Source organism: Oculina patagonica, chromosome 7 (assembly GCF_052425735.1).
Source record: "Oculina patagonica isolate OP01 chromosome 7, crgOcupat, whole genome shotgun sequence".
NCBI lineage: Eukaryota > Metazoa > Cnidaria > Anthozoa > Scleractinia > Oculinidae > Oculina > Oculina patagonica.
In genome coordinates this window covers 8,770,845-8,786,244 of record NC_135764.1, presented here as the reverse complement: position 1 = coordinate 8,786,244, position 15,400 = coordinate 8,770,845, and the positions used below count along the sequence as shown (strand labels likewise).

The window sequence follows — 15,400 nt, the reverse complement described above, 5'->3', positions numbered from 1 at the left end:
GTAATGATTCATTTTCGCCTCACCCATTTTGATGTACTTTTTCATCACGTTATTGAAGGACACCGGAAAGTCACCATCTTCAACGACAGACTCAGAATAATTGAAGGAAGTGGTCAACGAATCTATTTTTGATTAAGCACTAATTCTTTGATTTGTCGCTACGGCAATTGTAGCATACAAAAGCCAGTCATTGTTTAATGTTATCTGAAGTCTTCCCGCCTCTTCGCTATTTAGAATATAATTGAGCCCGCGTTTTTTACTGAGCCTGCTAGAATAGTCGGGTAGCTGTGGGTCCGGCAATCATATTGCAAGCATGAAGGTGAGAAGAGTTTAACTCAACGATCATATGGAGAGTCTCACTGAAGTATGGCCACACCACTGGGTGCGGCTTACCAAGGTAAAAGAGCCTACATTCGTAGATACAGGTAAGAGGGAAGAGTCAAGGGGACATGTCCTATGAGTAGTCCTATACGTTTAGCTGAGCAATGCCTACGCAGTCAGTTAGAATTGAACTGAAGTACTTGAGTGACAATAGCATGTTGGTTTTTAAAACCGTATTTATTAACTTGGTTTTCGCTTCTTTTCTTAGAAGAAAACAGTATAGCTAAATTCCTTATTGTTGACAAAAAAATCACAAGCTTGCTAAATGACACATCCTCTTAACAGTCATTGTAAATTAATTCTATCACCATATTGCGCTCGTTCTTCTCTTAACGACACTTTTTAGACTATCACAGCTAAGCTGTCATTTACTTCGAATTTTGAACTTTTTTGCAGCTGGGGGTGTTGCCATTGTTGCCACTACTACTCCTGTTGTAACTGCTTCTGCTTCTGCTTCTGTTTGCGCTTCTGATGATGATGATGATTATAATGATGATACTTCTATGGCGTTGTTGTTTGATGTTTTTGTTGTTGCCGTTTGCTGTTGACACCAGGTCCGCAAAAACCCTCATTTACAGAATACTTGCTTCGTGATCTCCGATGTCTTCTGCCATTTTCACGGTCTTTTGTAAGCTTTTCTCAACAGAAACAGAAACGCTATGATACGGAATCCAACAGTTAAAGCCAACAGAGCGATGATGTCGGTCAGCACTTTATCCTGTCAAAAAAAACAATATAAGATAAGCGATTTTTAACCAGGTCTTCTCTTATTTGCGTTTTGTCTCTTTTTAAAACTGATCTCTTATGGAAACATTCGGCATGAGGCCAGTTTGACATTGTTGAATTCACCATAAGACAAAAAAAGATGGGGGCTATACATTTTACCGCAATAATACCTTAAGAACCTAACACAGCCAATAGACACATAAAAACTAAAGGCTTTTTTAGGGCAATTCGTCCCTGTACTAAAACATTGAGTATTCTAGTTTTGATGTTTTCTTTGCGTTTCTATAAAGGTTTCTAGAGCTTTCGTACTCTCAGAATTATCGCTAAATTTACCAGTCACCATCCTTTTTCGGTACGGAGGGTGAATATTCATGGATGAGAGTAAGAGTAAAACTCTGTGGAAGTCTTCAACGGATTCCGTGACTTTCCACTAATTTTGCTCTAGCGCGTAATTGAGGTCACGTGACATGGGTTTTGCACGTAGGGCAAGTCATTCCAGTCATTCCATTAATTGCTAAGGTATTCGAGAGGATTGTGTATGACCAGCTTTATAGCTTTCTAATTAAAGTGTTTAAAGAGAACGTAATTTCTGAACAACAGTCGGGCTTTCGCTCATTGCATTCAACTGTTACTGCTCTATTAGAAGCTACTGATAGTTGGGCGTTAAATATCGATCGCGGAAACGTTAATGCTGTAGTTTTTCTAGACTTTAAGAAAGCGTTCGACACTGTTGATCATGAAATTCTTTTAACTAAAATGAACATTTACGGAGTTCAAGGAGTAGCTCTTGACTGGTTCAACTCATATTTAACTAGCCGTACACAACGATCCGCGATGTCTTGTTAATGGTTCTCTTTCTCAAACCTGCTTGCTAAAATGTGGGGTACCTCAAGGAACAATCCTTGGTCCCTTATTGTTTCTTATTTACATTAACGACTTGCCCAACTGCTTATCATCATGTCAGCCTAGGATGTATGCTGATGACACCCACATCACATATGCGGGAGCTGATCTGAGCTCTATACAGTCTAATCTAAATCACGATCTAAGTAATTTAAATAAATGGCTTACCTCTAACAAACTTACTTTAAACGCGACTTAAACTGCATTTATGTTGATTGGTTCCAGACAAAGATTGAGTACCCTTTCAGATACACTTGAGCTCTCAATTAATGATGTTCCAATAAATCGTGTATCCTCAGTCAAATCGCTCGGTGTGTTGATCAACGAAAACCTAACTTGGCAAACCCATATTGATAAATTGTCTAAAAAGATTGCATCTGGGATTGGTGCCATAAAACGAGTTAGGCCTTTTGTTCCACCAGCTATGTTGACACTGCTTTATATATACAATGCTCTAATTCAACCTCATTTTGATTACTGCAATCTTGTCTGGGGTAATTGCGGTAAACCTTTGTCGGACAGGCTACAGAAGCTTCAGAACCGCGCCGCTCGCCTGTTAACTTCCTCTAGTTATGATGCTGATGCCAAAGATCTAATACGACAACTGGGTTGGAAAGATTTGTGTACCCAGCGTCAAATTCAGAAAGCCTTTTTTTTAATGGCTTGGTCCCTGAATACCTATCGTCTAAATTTCTAAAACGTAACGGAATGTACTATTCTCTAAGGGATTCCGAAAACAAACTGGTTGTACCTCATCCACGAACTAACTATATGAAAATTTGTATTAATTTTTATTATAACTGTAATTTAGTAGTATCTTCCTGATGTTTTTAACCGTGTATAAAGAAATGTAAGCAACAGCAACAAGAACAACAACAATTTATTAGTTTAAAATAACTTTACAAACCTTGTCTACGCCAATGAAATCAAGAGCTTCATCACCGGTATCAATACAAGATGTACTTGAACGATTATTTTTGACGGCACAAGCTAAAAAGAAGAAAATTAGTAAGCTTATTCACGGGCCGGACTACTGAGACCTAAAACTGATACTTATCAAAACACAGATCGTGGCTGTTGCAAGGCTAATGTAAGCAGAACTTTTAAAATGATTTTACGGTTGAAAAACCGGCCAAATCAATTGTCATTTTCAGTAAAATAAACCCAAAGAAAAAATAGAGCAGATATGGCGCAGTGGTGAGAGCGCTCGCTCCGCCGGCCGGACCTGGCGTAATTTGTGAGTTTGATTTGTTGTTGGTTCTCGTCCTTTCACCGGGTGTTTTAATCAACATTTCTACATTCCAGTTCGATCCGGAAACAATAGATGAATAGCCACTCTGTGGATATGCCATGGCAAATTCATATATATTCTCTTTATTTATTGTTGTTGTTGTTTTTATGCCAAACTTTGTCTAAGCTTGTTACTGAGGAGTTGTTCAGTTTTACTTTCATTCACGTTAGGTAGCAAAACTCGCTAATTGTCAAACTATTTTAGTTACTTACTGATATTTCCATATCCGTCCCATTGGTTCACGATTAAAGCTTCAAATCCGTAGTTAAACCAGGACAAGTACTGTAGCCATGACAACCAGTCTGGTATAGTTCTGAAATAAACAAAAGGGCAACAGAATTTACGGTCTTAACGGTTTAAGTTGCAAATAAGAATAATTTTCACCTGTTTGTGGAAGTATCGGCTTTTGTGTACATTATATTAGTATGGATCGTTTGAGTAAGATAAGACAACGTAAAACTTACGTGTTTTTGACGTAGAAGCCACCAAGTAGTAACAGCGGCAGAATTAAGGGTGCACTGATAGCTGAGGCGGCTGCCACGGTTGGCGACATTGTGGACACGATGTAACCTGAAACAACGAAGAATATATAATAGTGATACATCCAGGTGTATTATTTGCCGACACTACCAACCTTACGAAACAAGAAACAATCAAATAGGAAACCTCTTTACTAAAGTATATGCAACAAACAGACGAGGGGCTGCTTCAAAGCACTGGGGAAAAAGTTCGTGAACGGTTCGCCTAATCAGCCAATTAACGGCTTTTATTCATTCAAATACAGCAAAAACTCATTTAAAAAAGGCAGTTTGTACGTAAACAAACCGTAAGAAACAGCGACCATGCTGACCAAGGCGAGTATTCCATAAGCAAAGAAAAACCTCAGCACTTGGTCTCGCAAACCTGAAAAAAGATACACATTTTAGGTTTTAATAACAAATAAAACATGAAAAATGAACTAACTACAGTAGAATTCCGATTTCTGGAACCTTAAGAGGAAACGAAAAATGCTTTGGGAAATCGTGAGGTTGACCTGAAAATCGAGGGGGGGGGGGGGGATTACAGAGAAGTACTGTCCAAGAGAAACAAAAATTGGTTTGAACTTGAGAATTGGGAGATTCCAGAAACCGAGGGTTTAAGAAATCGGGATTCTACTCTACTTACTTTGTTTTGTAAGATATAAAACTTATGAATTCAACTTTACTCCATTTCCCTTTCGGCGAGAGCTGGGTGTATCTAGTTTCCATGCCAGCTATTTCTCTGTTCACATTATGAAGCGTACGAAATAACACTGTATAAACGTTGAGCAATTTTAATTAATATTAACAGCCCCATTACTGTCTACTCACCGATCATCCAGTACGCAATGGCAACCAAAATGAGAGGATTAAAGAGAAACAGAGGTGCCTGCAATGAGACAAAGTGAAGTTAACGAGCGAGACCGTACGGATAGTTCAGATTTTCGTTTGAAATTATCAGTATCCGAGATGGCGGCTGTGTTGTAAAAAATATCAAGAGCTCCAATAGGATTTTAATTCAAGACTTTTGCTTTACCAGTGCGATGCTTGACGGTTTATTGAGCAACAAGGTCGCATTCCTTGGAGAGTTGGCTAATTTTAAGACAATCCTGACCTTTTAACGTTTCAGCGATCAATTGTTTCTCTTGAAAGTTATGCGGTAGATTGCACCACGTACTCACCTCAGCAAAGGTCTTGGACAGGAAATATACATCTGTTCGATACATTCCATTGTGGTGTTCTCTTAAAAACACAGAAAGTTCCACAGGAAATGTCTGACCAAAATAAAATAAAAAAGTAAGAGTTTGATTTAACACACAACCCGTTGAGACGTCCTGTTTTATATTCTGCTTAGCCTGTGACGGAATTTGTTTTGTTAATTTAAATTCGGGAGATACAAGGTTTATCTGTGACATGAAAGTGATAAATTCTGATACAAAGTCACAAAACAATTAAAAAGCAAAAGAAAACATTCAATAAATTAAGATATTGACAGTTTTTTTTACTGTGAGGGCAAGTTAATCAAAATTAACAGTAAACAAATATTTAAACCAGCATCGCTCTTTACTATGGATCACTCCAAAAGACTATTGCCCATACCTTGCAATTGGTAAGGGGAAACATATCTTTAAAGCCTGGCACATCTTGATTCGTTTGTGCCCTTTAATTGTCCTTATCATAAAGGTTTGTTAGCACTTCTTTGCATTATGTCTTGGTTTTTTCAATGTTTATCAAATTTAAATGACCACTGCTATACTCACAAAGATTACGGATGCGATGTTGTTAAATGTGACGGACGTTAACAGGAAGAATACTGCACCAGATACGTTCGTAATGCCTGCTTGGTTGATATCCGTTTGAAAGTAAATTATTCCCGCTATCAGACCTATAAACTAAGGAGAAATATTAAAACAATAAGAATTATAATGAACGTTAGAATGTGTGTAATTTTGATTTGTGGAGCAAACGATGGAAATGATAATACTCACTATGCTCTGGTAGAGTCTGATTCTAAAAATGACAACATCTCGATTAAAAGTGAGCCACGATCGCCAGAAAACTGAACGGAACTGTTTGCACCAGGACACTTTGTACCTAAAGAGAAACAAAAACGATAGGTAAATAGACAAACAAACGGACCGACGAACGAACGATTGAACGAAAAATCGAACGAACAAACGAATGAACGAAGGAAAGAACGGACGAACGAACGAACGAACGAAAGAACGAAATAACGAAAGAAAGAAAGAACGGAAGAACGAAACAACGAACGAAAGAACATAAGAACAAAAGAGCGAACGAAAGAACAAGCGAACGAACAAACGAATGAACGAACAAAAGAACGGATGAATGAAACAACCGTCGAACAAAAGAACGAACGAATTAACGAACGACAAACAAACGAACGAATGAATGAATGAAATAAATACATTGATAACCTAATAAAAGCTTTTGATTTCTGTGCAGAAGAGGAACCTTGCATTTTATATACAAGCATATTATAAACATGCAAAAAGGGTATCTTACGGTGAGCGAGTGTAAACGTCATCTTTGAAGGAGTCCTACAAACAAAATAAAGATTTTTAGTACATTTCATCTTCATAAAATAATTCTTGACCATATGATGAGCGGTTAAAAGCGAGTAAGTAATATATGTTAGGCCGCTTCGGGTCGAAGAGTTTCTAGCTATAGACTACGAGAAGTCGGGTTTTGCTCCTGAGATCCTACGCCCGACGGGAATTTGCCTCTCACCCTCTCACCGCTCTACTGTATCTCGATCCCCATCATTCGCAATCGTGTTTTCGCGACGCAAGCTTTGAAATGAAAGAGAGTGTGTAAAGAGTTGCGTGACGTGACCCATTTTTTCCTACCCGTCTTTCGGCAGTCTCCGGCTCCGTGACCTCGGCTTCATTCGCGCTGTATACATCACAGATATCCTGAAAGAAAACATTTAAATAAACAAAAATGCTGACTAATGAAAAAACTTAGTGACTCACTAATCCTGATTCGCTCACATGCGTTTTCCGCGCTTTGCGGGGTCCACTTGTATTTGCTTTGTTCAACTTTGTGTTTTGATTGGTTGACTGGATTTTTGGGCCTTTTGTCATTGACTTAAGTGATTACTTTAATTCTGGTTTTAGGAAACTCGAAAACTGCTCTGTCACAAATTCACACGAATACATGTATGTGCATTCTAGATCACTTTACGAACATATTCATGTTACACTGGAGTGTTGGCGCGTGCAGAATGCCAACCAAGCAAACAGATGTAATTTCTAATATTGATGATAACAAAGATTGACGGATCTAACCTGGACTCTCTTGCGACAATTTTCCTCGTCACCAGGCACAATGGCCAACGTATGAACGAAGTGATCAGCAGGGTTAAAGTTTATGGGACAGGGATAACCCAAGCTGTTGAAATAAGCCAAGGAAGTAAAGAGTGTTTCTTAGTGGGACTGTCCACATGTCCATATTGTACATTTAATTTCTCCCCATTTAATAACACGCGAACTTCAACTCTGCGCAATCAACGGGGTAAGTTCTTCGCTGCCGTCAATCATTTAAGCGGACCTCTCAGGAAAGTGAAGCTCGCATCATCCAGCTAAAAAGGTGACGTCTGTCGGTTGTGATTGGTAGATGTCCATCCTTTTGTTTGTTTCAGTCTGTTCTTTCAAGGTTCGTTGGCTGTCACCATAATTATGATTGACGGCAGCGAAAAACGCAATATAGTTTGATGGTTTTGAAGTTAAAAGTAATCAATAAGTAAATACGCTACACATAAAATTATCGATGACATAATTCAGTGGCAAGTTTCGGATGAGGGAAGACCACAGGCAGCCCAAGCTAACGATAAGAGCCACAGCACTCTAAGACTCAATTTATAAGGATTTGTATGGGAATGAAACAATTTTCTTTTACGATATAGAAATTCGAACGTTTTATGAATTAAATTGACTTACACTGTTGCTGTGTCGTGTTCTTTCTTGTTTGCCAGCTCCTCGGGCCAATTTGAAGCGATTTGGACGAGTTATTGCTTTGCGAAATTTTGAACACGTGTACTTTATTAAATATTCCCAAGGCTGGAAACTATTTTCGACAGCATCACACTCGAAGCGAAATATCTTTCGTGAAATTGGTTAAATTGCTACAGAATTTCCAGCACCGTAATCTCCAGTAATTTCTCTTTCCTATCGTTGTCCATTTGGTTCCGAGTGCACTAGAGAAGCGTAGAAAATTCTTCCAAAGTGCGATTTTTGCTTTTCTTGTTATGCGCGGCCCATCAAACCACACACAAAATGGCGTCAGGTCGACAAAATCGCCCTCAGTGGTGGAGGGCATGGCGATATTGTCACTAACTCTTAAATACGCTGTGGGACCCGGAGAGGTCGATTTTCTACCGGAAATAGAAAGTCACCAACACGTGATTTCTTAAACACCGTTTTCTATTTCCGGTAGAAAATCGACCTCTCCTGGTCCCACAGCGTATTTAAGAGTTAGTGACAATATCGCCATGCCCTCCACCATTGAGGGCGATTTTGTCGACCTGACGCCATTTTGTGTGTGGTTTGATGGGCCGCGCATAACAAGAAAAGCAAAAATCGCACTTTGGAAGAATTTTCTACGCTTCTCTAGAGCACTCGGAACCAAATGGACAACGATAGTAAAGAGAAATTACTGGAGATTACGGTGCTAGAAATTCTGTAGCGATTTGACCAATTTCACGGAAGATATTTCGCTTCGAGTGTGATGCTGTCGAAAATAGTTTCCAGCCTTGGGAATATTTAATAAAGTACACGTGTTCAAAATTTCGCAAAGCAATAACTCGTCCAAATCGCTTCAAATTGGCCCGAGGAGCTGGCAAACAAGAAAGAACACGACACAGCAACAGTGTAAGTCAATTTAATTCATAAAACGTTCGAATTTCTATATCGTAAAAGAAAATTGTTTCATTCCCATACAAATCCTTATAAATTGAGTCTTAGAGTACTGTGGCTCTTATCGTTAGCTTGGGCTGCCTGTGGGAAGACATTAAACTTGAATTAAATTTCATTTGTCGACTATAATTAGCCCGTTTTAGTCGTGTCCAAGTTTATCTTCATGCACTACCCCGGCAGCATTTTTGTTGCGGTGTTCTGTCGCTTTAGACAGAAAAGTTATCTTGATGCTTGGTTAAAAGAGCAAAAACCTCGCCCCTTTGAGTCATTTGCCTCAAACATAAGCATTCATCCTTCAGTAGAAGTATCTTCAATTAGTCTGTCATAGACTAAACCTATTGACACGTTAGTAAAGATTTTACATTTCTTCTTTTACATTTTTATTGGTCTGTAAAAAAATGTCAAGAAAGCAATATCTAACCAAAAAAGTAGGGAGATGGCCTTTATCAATGACAGATCAAAATTGATTACAAATCAAGGCCTCGCTTTGTAAAAACTTGATTTGCAAATGATTCCGATTCCTCATATCACAAAAGTAGGGAATACGAGAGCTCGGGCCATTAACAGTCTGTTATAGAAACGTGTTTGATTTGTAAAGTAGACATACCCGTCAAAATACTGGATGGGGTCAGCTCTGGTGCCCATGTAAGCTGTTCTTCCCTCAGCTAATAAGAGGATACTAAGAAGAAGGGAAAAAAATGACTAAGTTGATTGACAATAGAACTAGCATGTTAAAAATAGCATATAGACTAGTTATCACTTGTTGTGAAATTTGTATTTTCAGCATTTGAAAATGTAAAAAGGTAAAACTAGCCTGAATTACAGACGACTTCCTCTGGTCGCGTGCTCCCGAGAAAAGCCGTTCTTTTTCCCGATCCCGGGAGCGCGCGATCAGAGGAAGGCGTCTAAAACTCAACAAGCTAAATAAAAAATTAAAACCAAATTCCGGGGCGGACAATATACCAATTTTCACACTGTCAAGTCACTGTGCATTCTTGTTAATATTCCCGTTTTTGGTATAATGCTGCCTTGTTTTGAATGTCAATTTTTTTGCTCCGGTTTTTCCTCGTCCGAAGTTCAGCTGGTTTCCGCGTTTCTGGATAAACAAACTCCGAGATGGACTTTATTTTACCTGTCAAACATTGCGTAAACTTCAGAGGAAGGTTGATGAATCGTACAAATGATGGTTCTGCCTTGTTCTGCTAACTGCTGCAGTGCTGCGATTAAACTCTGAGCCATGAAGGAATCAAGACCGGAGGTAGGTTCATCAGCAAACAGTACTGGAGGATCTGTAATAACCTGATAATTATCAAATGACCATATCAGCACAGTTATGGAAAATATTTTATTACTCACCTATAATTAAGCAAGCGAAAAACGACGGGCTAATACTCGAAGTCAAACGTTCACTTTTTAAATCTTATACTACGCGCGAAAATAAAGTTATATTACGAAAATAAAGGTCCGGATGACGGTATTAGGTTGGAGTAATCGCGCGCAGTCGATCGTAACATTTCCCCCGATCGCCCGCTGACTGACATCACCGCCTTCGCTTAACTGAACGCGTTTCCTTATTTCGTAGCCTACAGTTAAAGTTTTGTCCAATTATCAGCTATCAGTTTAACCCCATCTAGTCCCTCACAACTGTGTACATCTATTAGATCTTGTTGTCTGACATTTTAGAATAAAGTTGATTTTAGAATAAAGTTGAAAAAGGAACGACATTATAGCCAACTACCGTAAAATTCCGGTTATAAGCCCCCCTCCCCCCGCTTATAAGCCCCCCCCCCGGTTTTAAGCCCATCTACATGGAAACAGAAAAATACATCCGATTATAAGCCCCCTCTGCTGGATGACAGTACTGAACAGGGCTAAATATTGCTTTATTATGCGTTTTTAACTTAAAAACGTATTTCGATCAACACTCCAGTGGGTCGTTTTGAAACGTTTTTTTTTTACTCCGCTTAGAAGCCCTCCCGGATATAAGCCCCTCCGCTTATAAGCCCACACAAAACCCCTTACGAAGTTGTATAAGCCCAGGGCTTATAACTGGAATTTTACGGTATGATACACCACGGGGGAATTTCCACTCATACCTCTGCAGCAAATGACAGTCTTTTCTTTTCTCCTCCCGAGATCCCTCGCAATCTTCCTGGTATTCCAATGTATGTGTCAGCGCACTTGGTCAGACCAAGCTATAAAAAATAATAATAATAGTAATAGCAGTAATTAGCACCCAGGCGTCCTCTTCCCGCTCCCGCTCAACTAATTTGGCGTGAAAATTTTTTATGACGTCACAAAGTGACATGACATGCAACCCGTCCAAACTTCTAACGTGTACTTCGCGCGGGAGGAAGAAAACGGCTGGGGTATAAAATAAATTGTTGACTTGCTTATTTTTTTTTATTTTATTTCAAATCCAAGCATATGGGTCATGTCCAGTTTCTTGATGAAATACTAAGTTCTTCCAAAGAGGGCTCCAAAATATATGTTTATCAGTGAAAGCTAGAAAAAGGAAACTAGATTTCGATTTTGTGACTAAAAGAGTAGCTATTTCAGAATTATTTAGTTTTTGTTTTGTCTTGTTTCATTAACCAGAAATGTGTTTGCACTCAGGTCAAAGTCGCTCACACGTTCAGAGTTTGTTCCTGGATCCGAAGCGCATTCATAGGGTGTAGTTGAGAGATATTTCATGCATCATACCTGAAGTATTACTTCCTCGACGCGTTCTTTCCGTTGTTTGTTGGGAACGTGCTTTTCCATGCGTAAGAAAGCCTTGAAAAGTGAGAATCACAAGTTAGGACCTACAAGTACTGATTACTTAAGCGAGCTAAAGTGAGCTCATATTGACTATTGATGTTTAGGAGGCCTCTACACGATGCACGCTTCAGTTTACGTCTTCCACCGCTGATGTAATATCATGAAATCAAACACGAGCGACAGTGTTTCATCGGGATATATCCAAACACCGAGAAGATAGTTGAAAACACGATGCGCAGCGGAGCATTTTTGACGAAATTCGAGGTGTTTGGATAGCCGATGAAACACTGTCGCGAGTATTTGATATATCTTTTCAATCGAAGCAAAAACTACGGAGTACACGGAGAAATAAAATCGTAAATATCTATGCAAATTAAGACCGGGTATCCAAACCTCCTTCACAGTTATAATTTTCTCTGTTTTAACTTGATGAATTATTAATGAGTTTGGGAAATAATTTTGACGCATACCTGAAAAGTCAGATGTTCTCTGACTGTCAGAGATCCAATGAAGAGATCTTCTTGTTGCACATAAGCAGACAAGGCGTTGATCTCTATTCCAATTGGACGATCGTTAACCTCTACAGTACCTCTTACGTCCATCTGACCGATGTTTCGGTGCGCTAATACATTCATCAGCGTGCTTTTGCCGGCCCCGCTATAAAGCAAAATCGATATTGATATGATTCACTCAGTACACGAGAGATTAATGAATACAATCTTTGTACCGGTATGACAGCTTTAGCTAGTTGGTGATTCTATTTCAATTTGCAGTATATCAAGCTTATTACGTAATTCATCAAAATATTATCGTGCAAAAAAATAGGAGTATCCACACGACAACATCATGATCAACAGAAGCAGTGGCCAAAACAACAGCTTTACAGAGGAACACCACCTCCACCGACTCTACCACCACTAATGACAACAACAACCATGATACCAACGGTAACAGAAAAAGAAACGTCAACTTAAACAACAACAACAAACGCAACCCTCAACCCACCTGCACCAACAGAAAACAATGACAACAACAGTAACGGGAAAAAAGCAGTAACAACAACATAAGACAACCGTTGCAGCAACAAAATAACACATGGATATAGGCATTCCTCGGAACGGCTGGCTCACCCAATTCATGTAAATGAAAAGTCAACATTCTAAGTGTCATGTATGATGGTTCATCCAGATGGAGCCTGGTTACCTACTAACGAACAAATTTAGCCTGAGAGCAGGCCGCCATGCATGTTTAGAGATATTTCGCATATAGACAGAATTTTCTCCTACCTGGCGCCCATTACAGCTAACAAAGAACCGGCCTCAACGCTTCCGCTGACTGAAGAAGAAGAAGAAGAAGACAGTTATCAGGCAGCGAAACAAATATCATATATATGGATATAGGAAATTGCCGAGTTTTTCTTTTCCCGAATTGTGTACTAGCTCCAGGGCGTAGCTAAACGTTTAGACGCTGTACTTCCACGAGAACGTCAAACTTTTTCCGTTACACCTACATGCGAACCCTGTGGCCCGAGTAATTACCGTGGAATCTAAGTTTTAAAATAAAACGAGTTTATAAAGCAAAACTATTTTATATTTGAAATGGCATATTTTGCAGCAAGAAAATTATTTTCTCTTGTATGCAGCCATCACTACAAAGGACCAGATTTCAGCGCTAGCTGATGAGCTATAAATTCACAGAGCGAAAAACATACGTGAAACGCGGAGATTGACGCTTATTATTTTGCAATAATGAATTCATCGATCGTTGCAAACAGAAGTAAAAACACGGTAACTACTGCAGCTTTATTTTAAGCGATTCTGGGGATTTTTGACATGTCCGGCCGCAACGCAGGCCACCTAAAATCTGCTCAGTCTCAGTCTATTAAATAGGTAAAGGCAACCAACTGCATATAATTTACATGTGTGATCGGCAAAAGTAAGCCGAGTACGTGCAGCGCAGTGGCAAGCAGCGTCCGTTATCCAACTTTGATCACGTGGCTGAGTAACGCGCATCGCACACCTGTTCCCTCAGTTTCATTTCGTTGGCAAAGAGCCAGTGAAATCGAGGCAATCTTCCGTTATTGTTATGCAATCTTCAAAAATTTGGACAGCAATATAAAGTTGCCAACCACCTAAGAAATGGGGAAATCGAATTCTGACAAATGGAAAGTATTTAACTAGTTTTTTTTTACTGTTGGATTTTCGATATCGTTCGATTTTGGCAGAAATCAAATGGGACGAAACGCCAGAAATGACCTTTAAGAATTAATTCTTGGTCTCTTATATTTTTATGCAACTGATCTTAAAGTAAAAGGGTAATGACTTGATCATCTAAAGAAACTGAAAATGTAAGATTCACACAGTTTATAGAGTTTTGTGGGTATTAACAATCTTTTAGACGCCATGCAGAAGCAATTTCATTCTCGACGCATTTAGCATTTGTTTAGGGCTGATTGCGTGCGTGTGTGCGATTTGTTACAAGTCACCCGTAAACAAAACGTCAACGCAAAGCTTTCTGCAGAAATTCACTTACCATTGAACAAAACTTGTTTGGTTGTCGGTCTTTCGTTTTCCTTCGATCCAAAACACAATCGCTTCAAGAAGGAAGGCCCAGGCAGCTCAACAAATACATCAATGTTCTCCCAGGAAATAGAAACCCTTTCCCTTTCGATAGCTTTGGCTCTAGGAATCCCATTTGCTCTTGAATCCCTGTAGTCTGAACTGAATGAAAGCCCACTGTCTATAGAGCCTCCAGGGTCGAACGTGGAATATCCCTGAGCTTTGGGAGCTTTTCTGCTGTGGAGAAGCGATTGAGATTTGCCGTTGTACGTGTCTCCCATGACTCGGCTGAAAACCGACTTCTGTAAGACCCTGTAACCTTTCGTGTATATAATGCTATTGTAGCTTTTCTTCAAACAAGATTATGTTACCACGCTGTCGACGTAAGTCGGGCCGGGTGGAAGGTCACCTTGAATCACGTATTGTTTTTTACGCAGTGATAGGTATGGTTTTATTTCTTATTCTCGCGCTTTTTCGTAAAGGCAAGATACAAGAAAAACGCAAAATAAGAAAGCATTACAAAGATCACGTACCACATGGCATCTTCCATAGACCGTATCGAGTAAGAACTGACTACGAGCAGTGATGCCGTAAAGTTACTATTAATCAATATCAAGTCGCACATCCGGTTACAGTATTTTTCTAGTCTCCTGCCTTTGCAGTTGTTTGCCCGCCTCCGTCACCAAAAGAGCATTGCGTGACAAGCACAACAATGGCTGCGAAAGAGACTAGCCTTTTTTAAAATTCTTTTTCACGCGCGTTTTATGACTTCCTAGACTACTCCCTCCTGGAGACGACAATTATTTACTAAAATAGAGACCATTTCAAAAGCCTAATTTTCAATTAAAAAAGTTTTCACGAGGCAATGTTTCCTTGCAAATTGCAACGGAACGATGACGACTGAAAAACACTGCTAGCTTGCGATTAGCATGTCACACGCAGCAAGTCGTCACGCAACGTTACGAAAAGTATAGTTTTAAAACATAATTTCTTGCAACGGAAAATCTTGTTGCATTGTAGGGTGTTGCACTTGGAGTATTTTTGGCAACTGGCAATGCAACGTTTGCTGCGGTGTATTGCCAGTTGCCAGACTACGGAGAAGCTCCATCCGAAAGGGGTGTAGGTGTATAACAGGGAAGAGATTTCACGAGTTAGAGAATACAAAAGGGTTGGGAAAATTGTCCTTTAGGTATTTAAAGGGACCTTTTAGAACATTTCGAGCGGACCCACCGAACGGACAATTCATTTTAGTATTCAAAGAGGTGAAATATTAAGAAAATAAGATGCAGTGTCCCTTGTACTGGAATGTGAAAGGGGTATCATTTT

The 15,400-nt window shown here is 39.4% G+C and overlaps 1 protein-coding gene across 1 annotated transcript; it reads right to left on the bottom strand.

Moving 5' to 3' along the window:
- Positions 1-539: 539 nt before the first annotated feature.
- On the bottom strand, positions 540-14,502 carry LOC144661635 (protein white-like). Its single transcript, XM_078522442.1, has 19 exons — positions 14,049-14,502; positions 12,803-12,851; positions 11,987-12,173; positions 11,460-11,531; positions 10,853-10,951; positions 9,889-10,055; positions 9,364-9,435; positions 7,131-7,233; positions 6,690-6,755; positions 6,346-6,380; positions 5,808-5,913; positions 5,580-5,711; positions 5,001-5,093; positions 4,651-4,708; positions 4,127-4,204; positions 3,766-3,871; positions 3,514-3,614; positions 2,918-3,000; positions 540-1,099 (listed from the first exon to the last, which is right to left on the bottom strand). The coding sequence occupies exons 1-19, from the start codon at positions 14,353-14,355 to the stop codon at positions 998-1,000; spliced, it is 2,016 nt and encodes a 671-aa protein (XP_078378568.1). The 5' UTR covers positions 14,356-14,502; the 3' UTR covers positions 540-997.
- Positions 14,503-15,400: the final 898 nt, after the last annotated feature.

Coding starts and splice junctions, on each gene's coding strand:
- LOC144661635 (XM_078522442.1), bottom strand. CDS start 14,355: ATGGGAGACACGTACAACGGCAAATCTCAATCGCTTCTCCACAGCAGA. Junction 10,952..11,459: donor TCGAGGAAGTAATACTTCAG/GTATGATGCATG, acceptor TATTTTTTATAG/CTTGGTCTGACCAAGTGCGC. Junction 3,872..4,126: donor CATGGTCGCTGTTTCTTACG/GTTTGTTTACGT, acceptor TCGTTGTTTCAG/GTTACATCGTGTCCACAATG.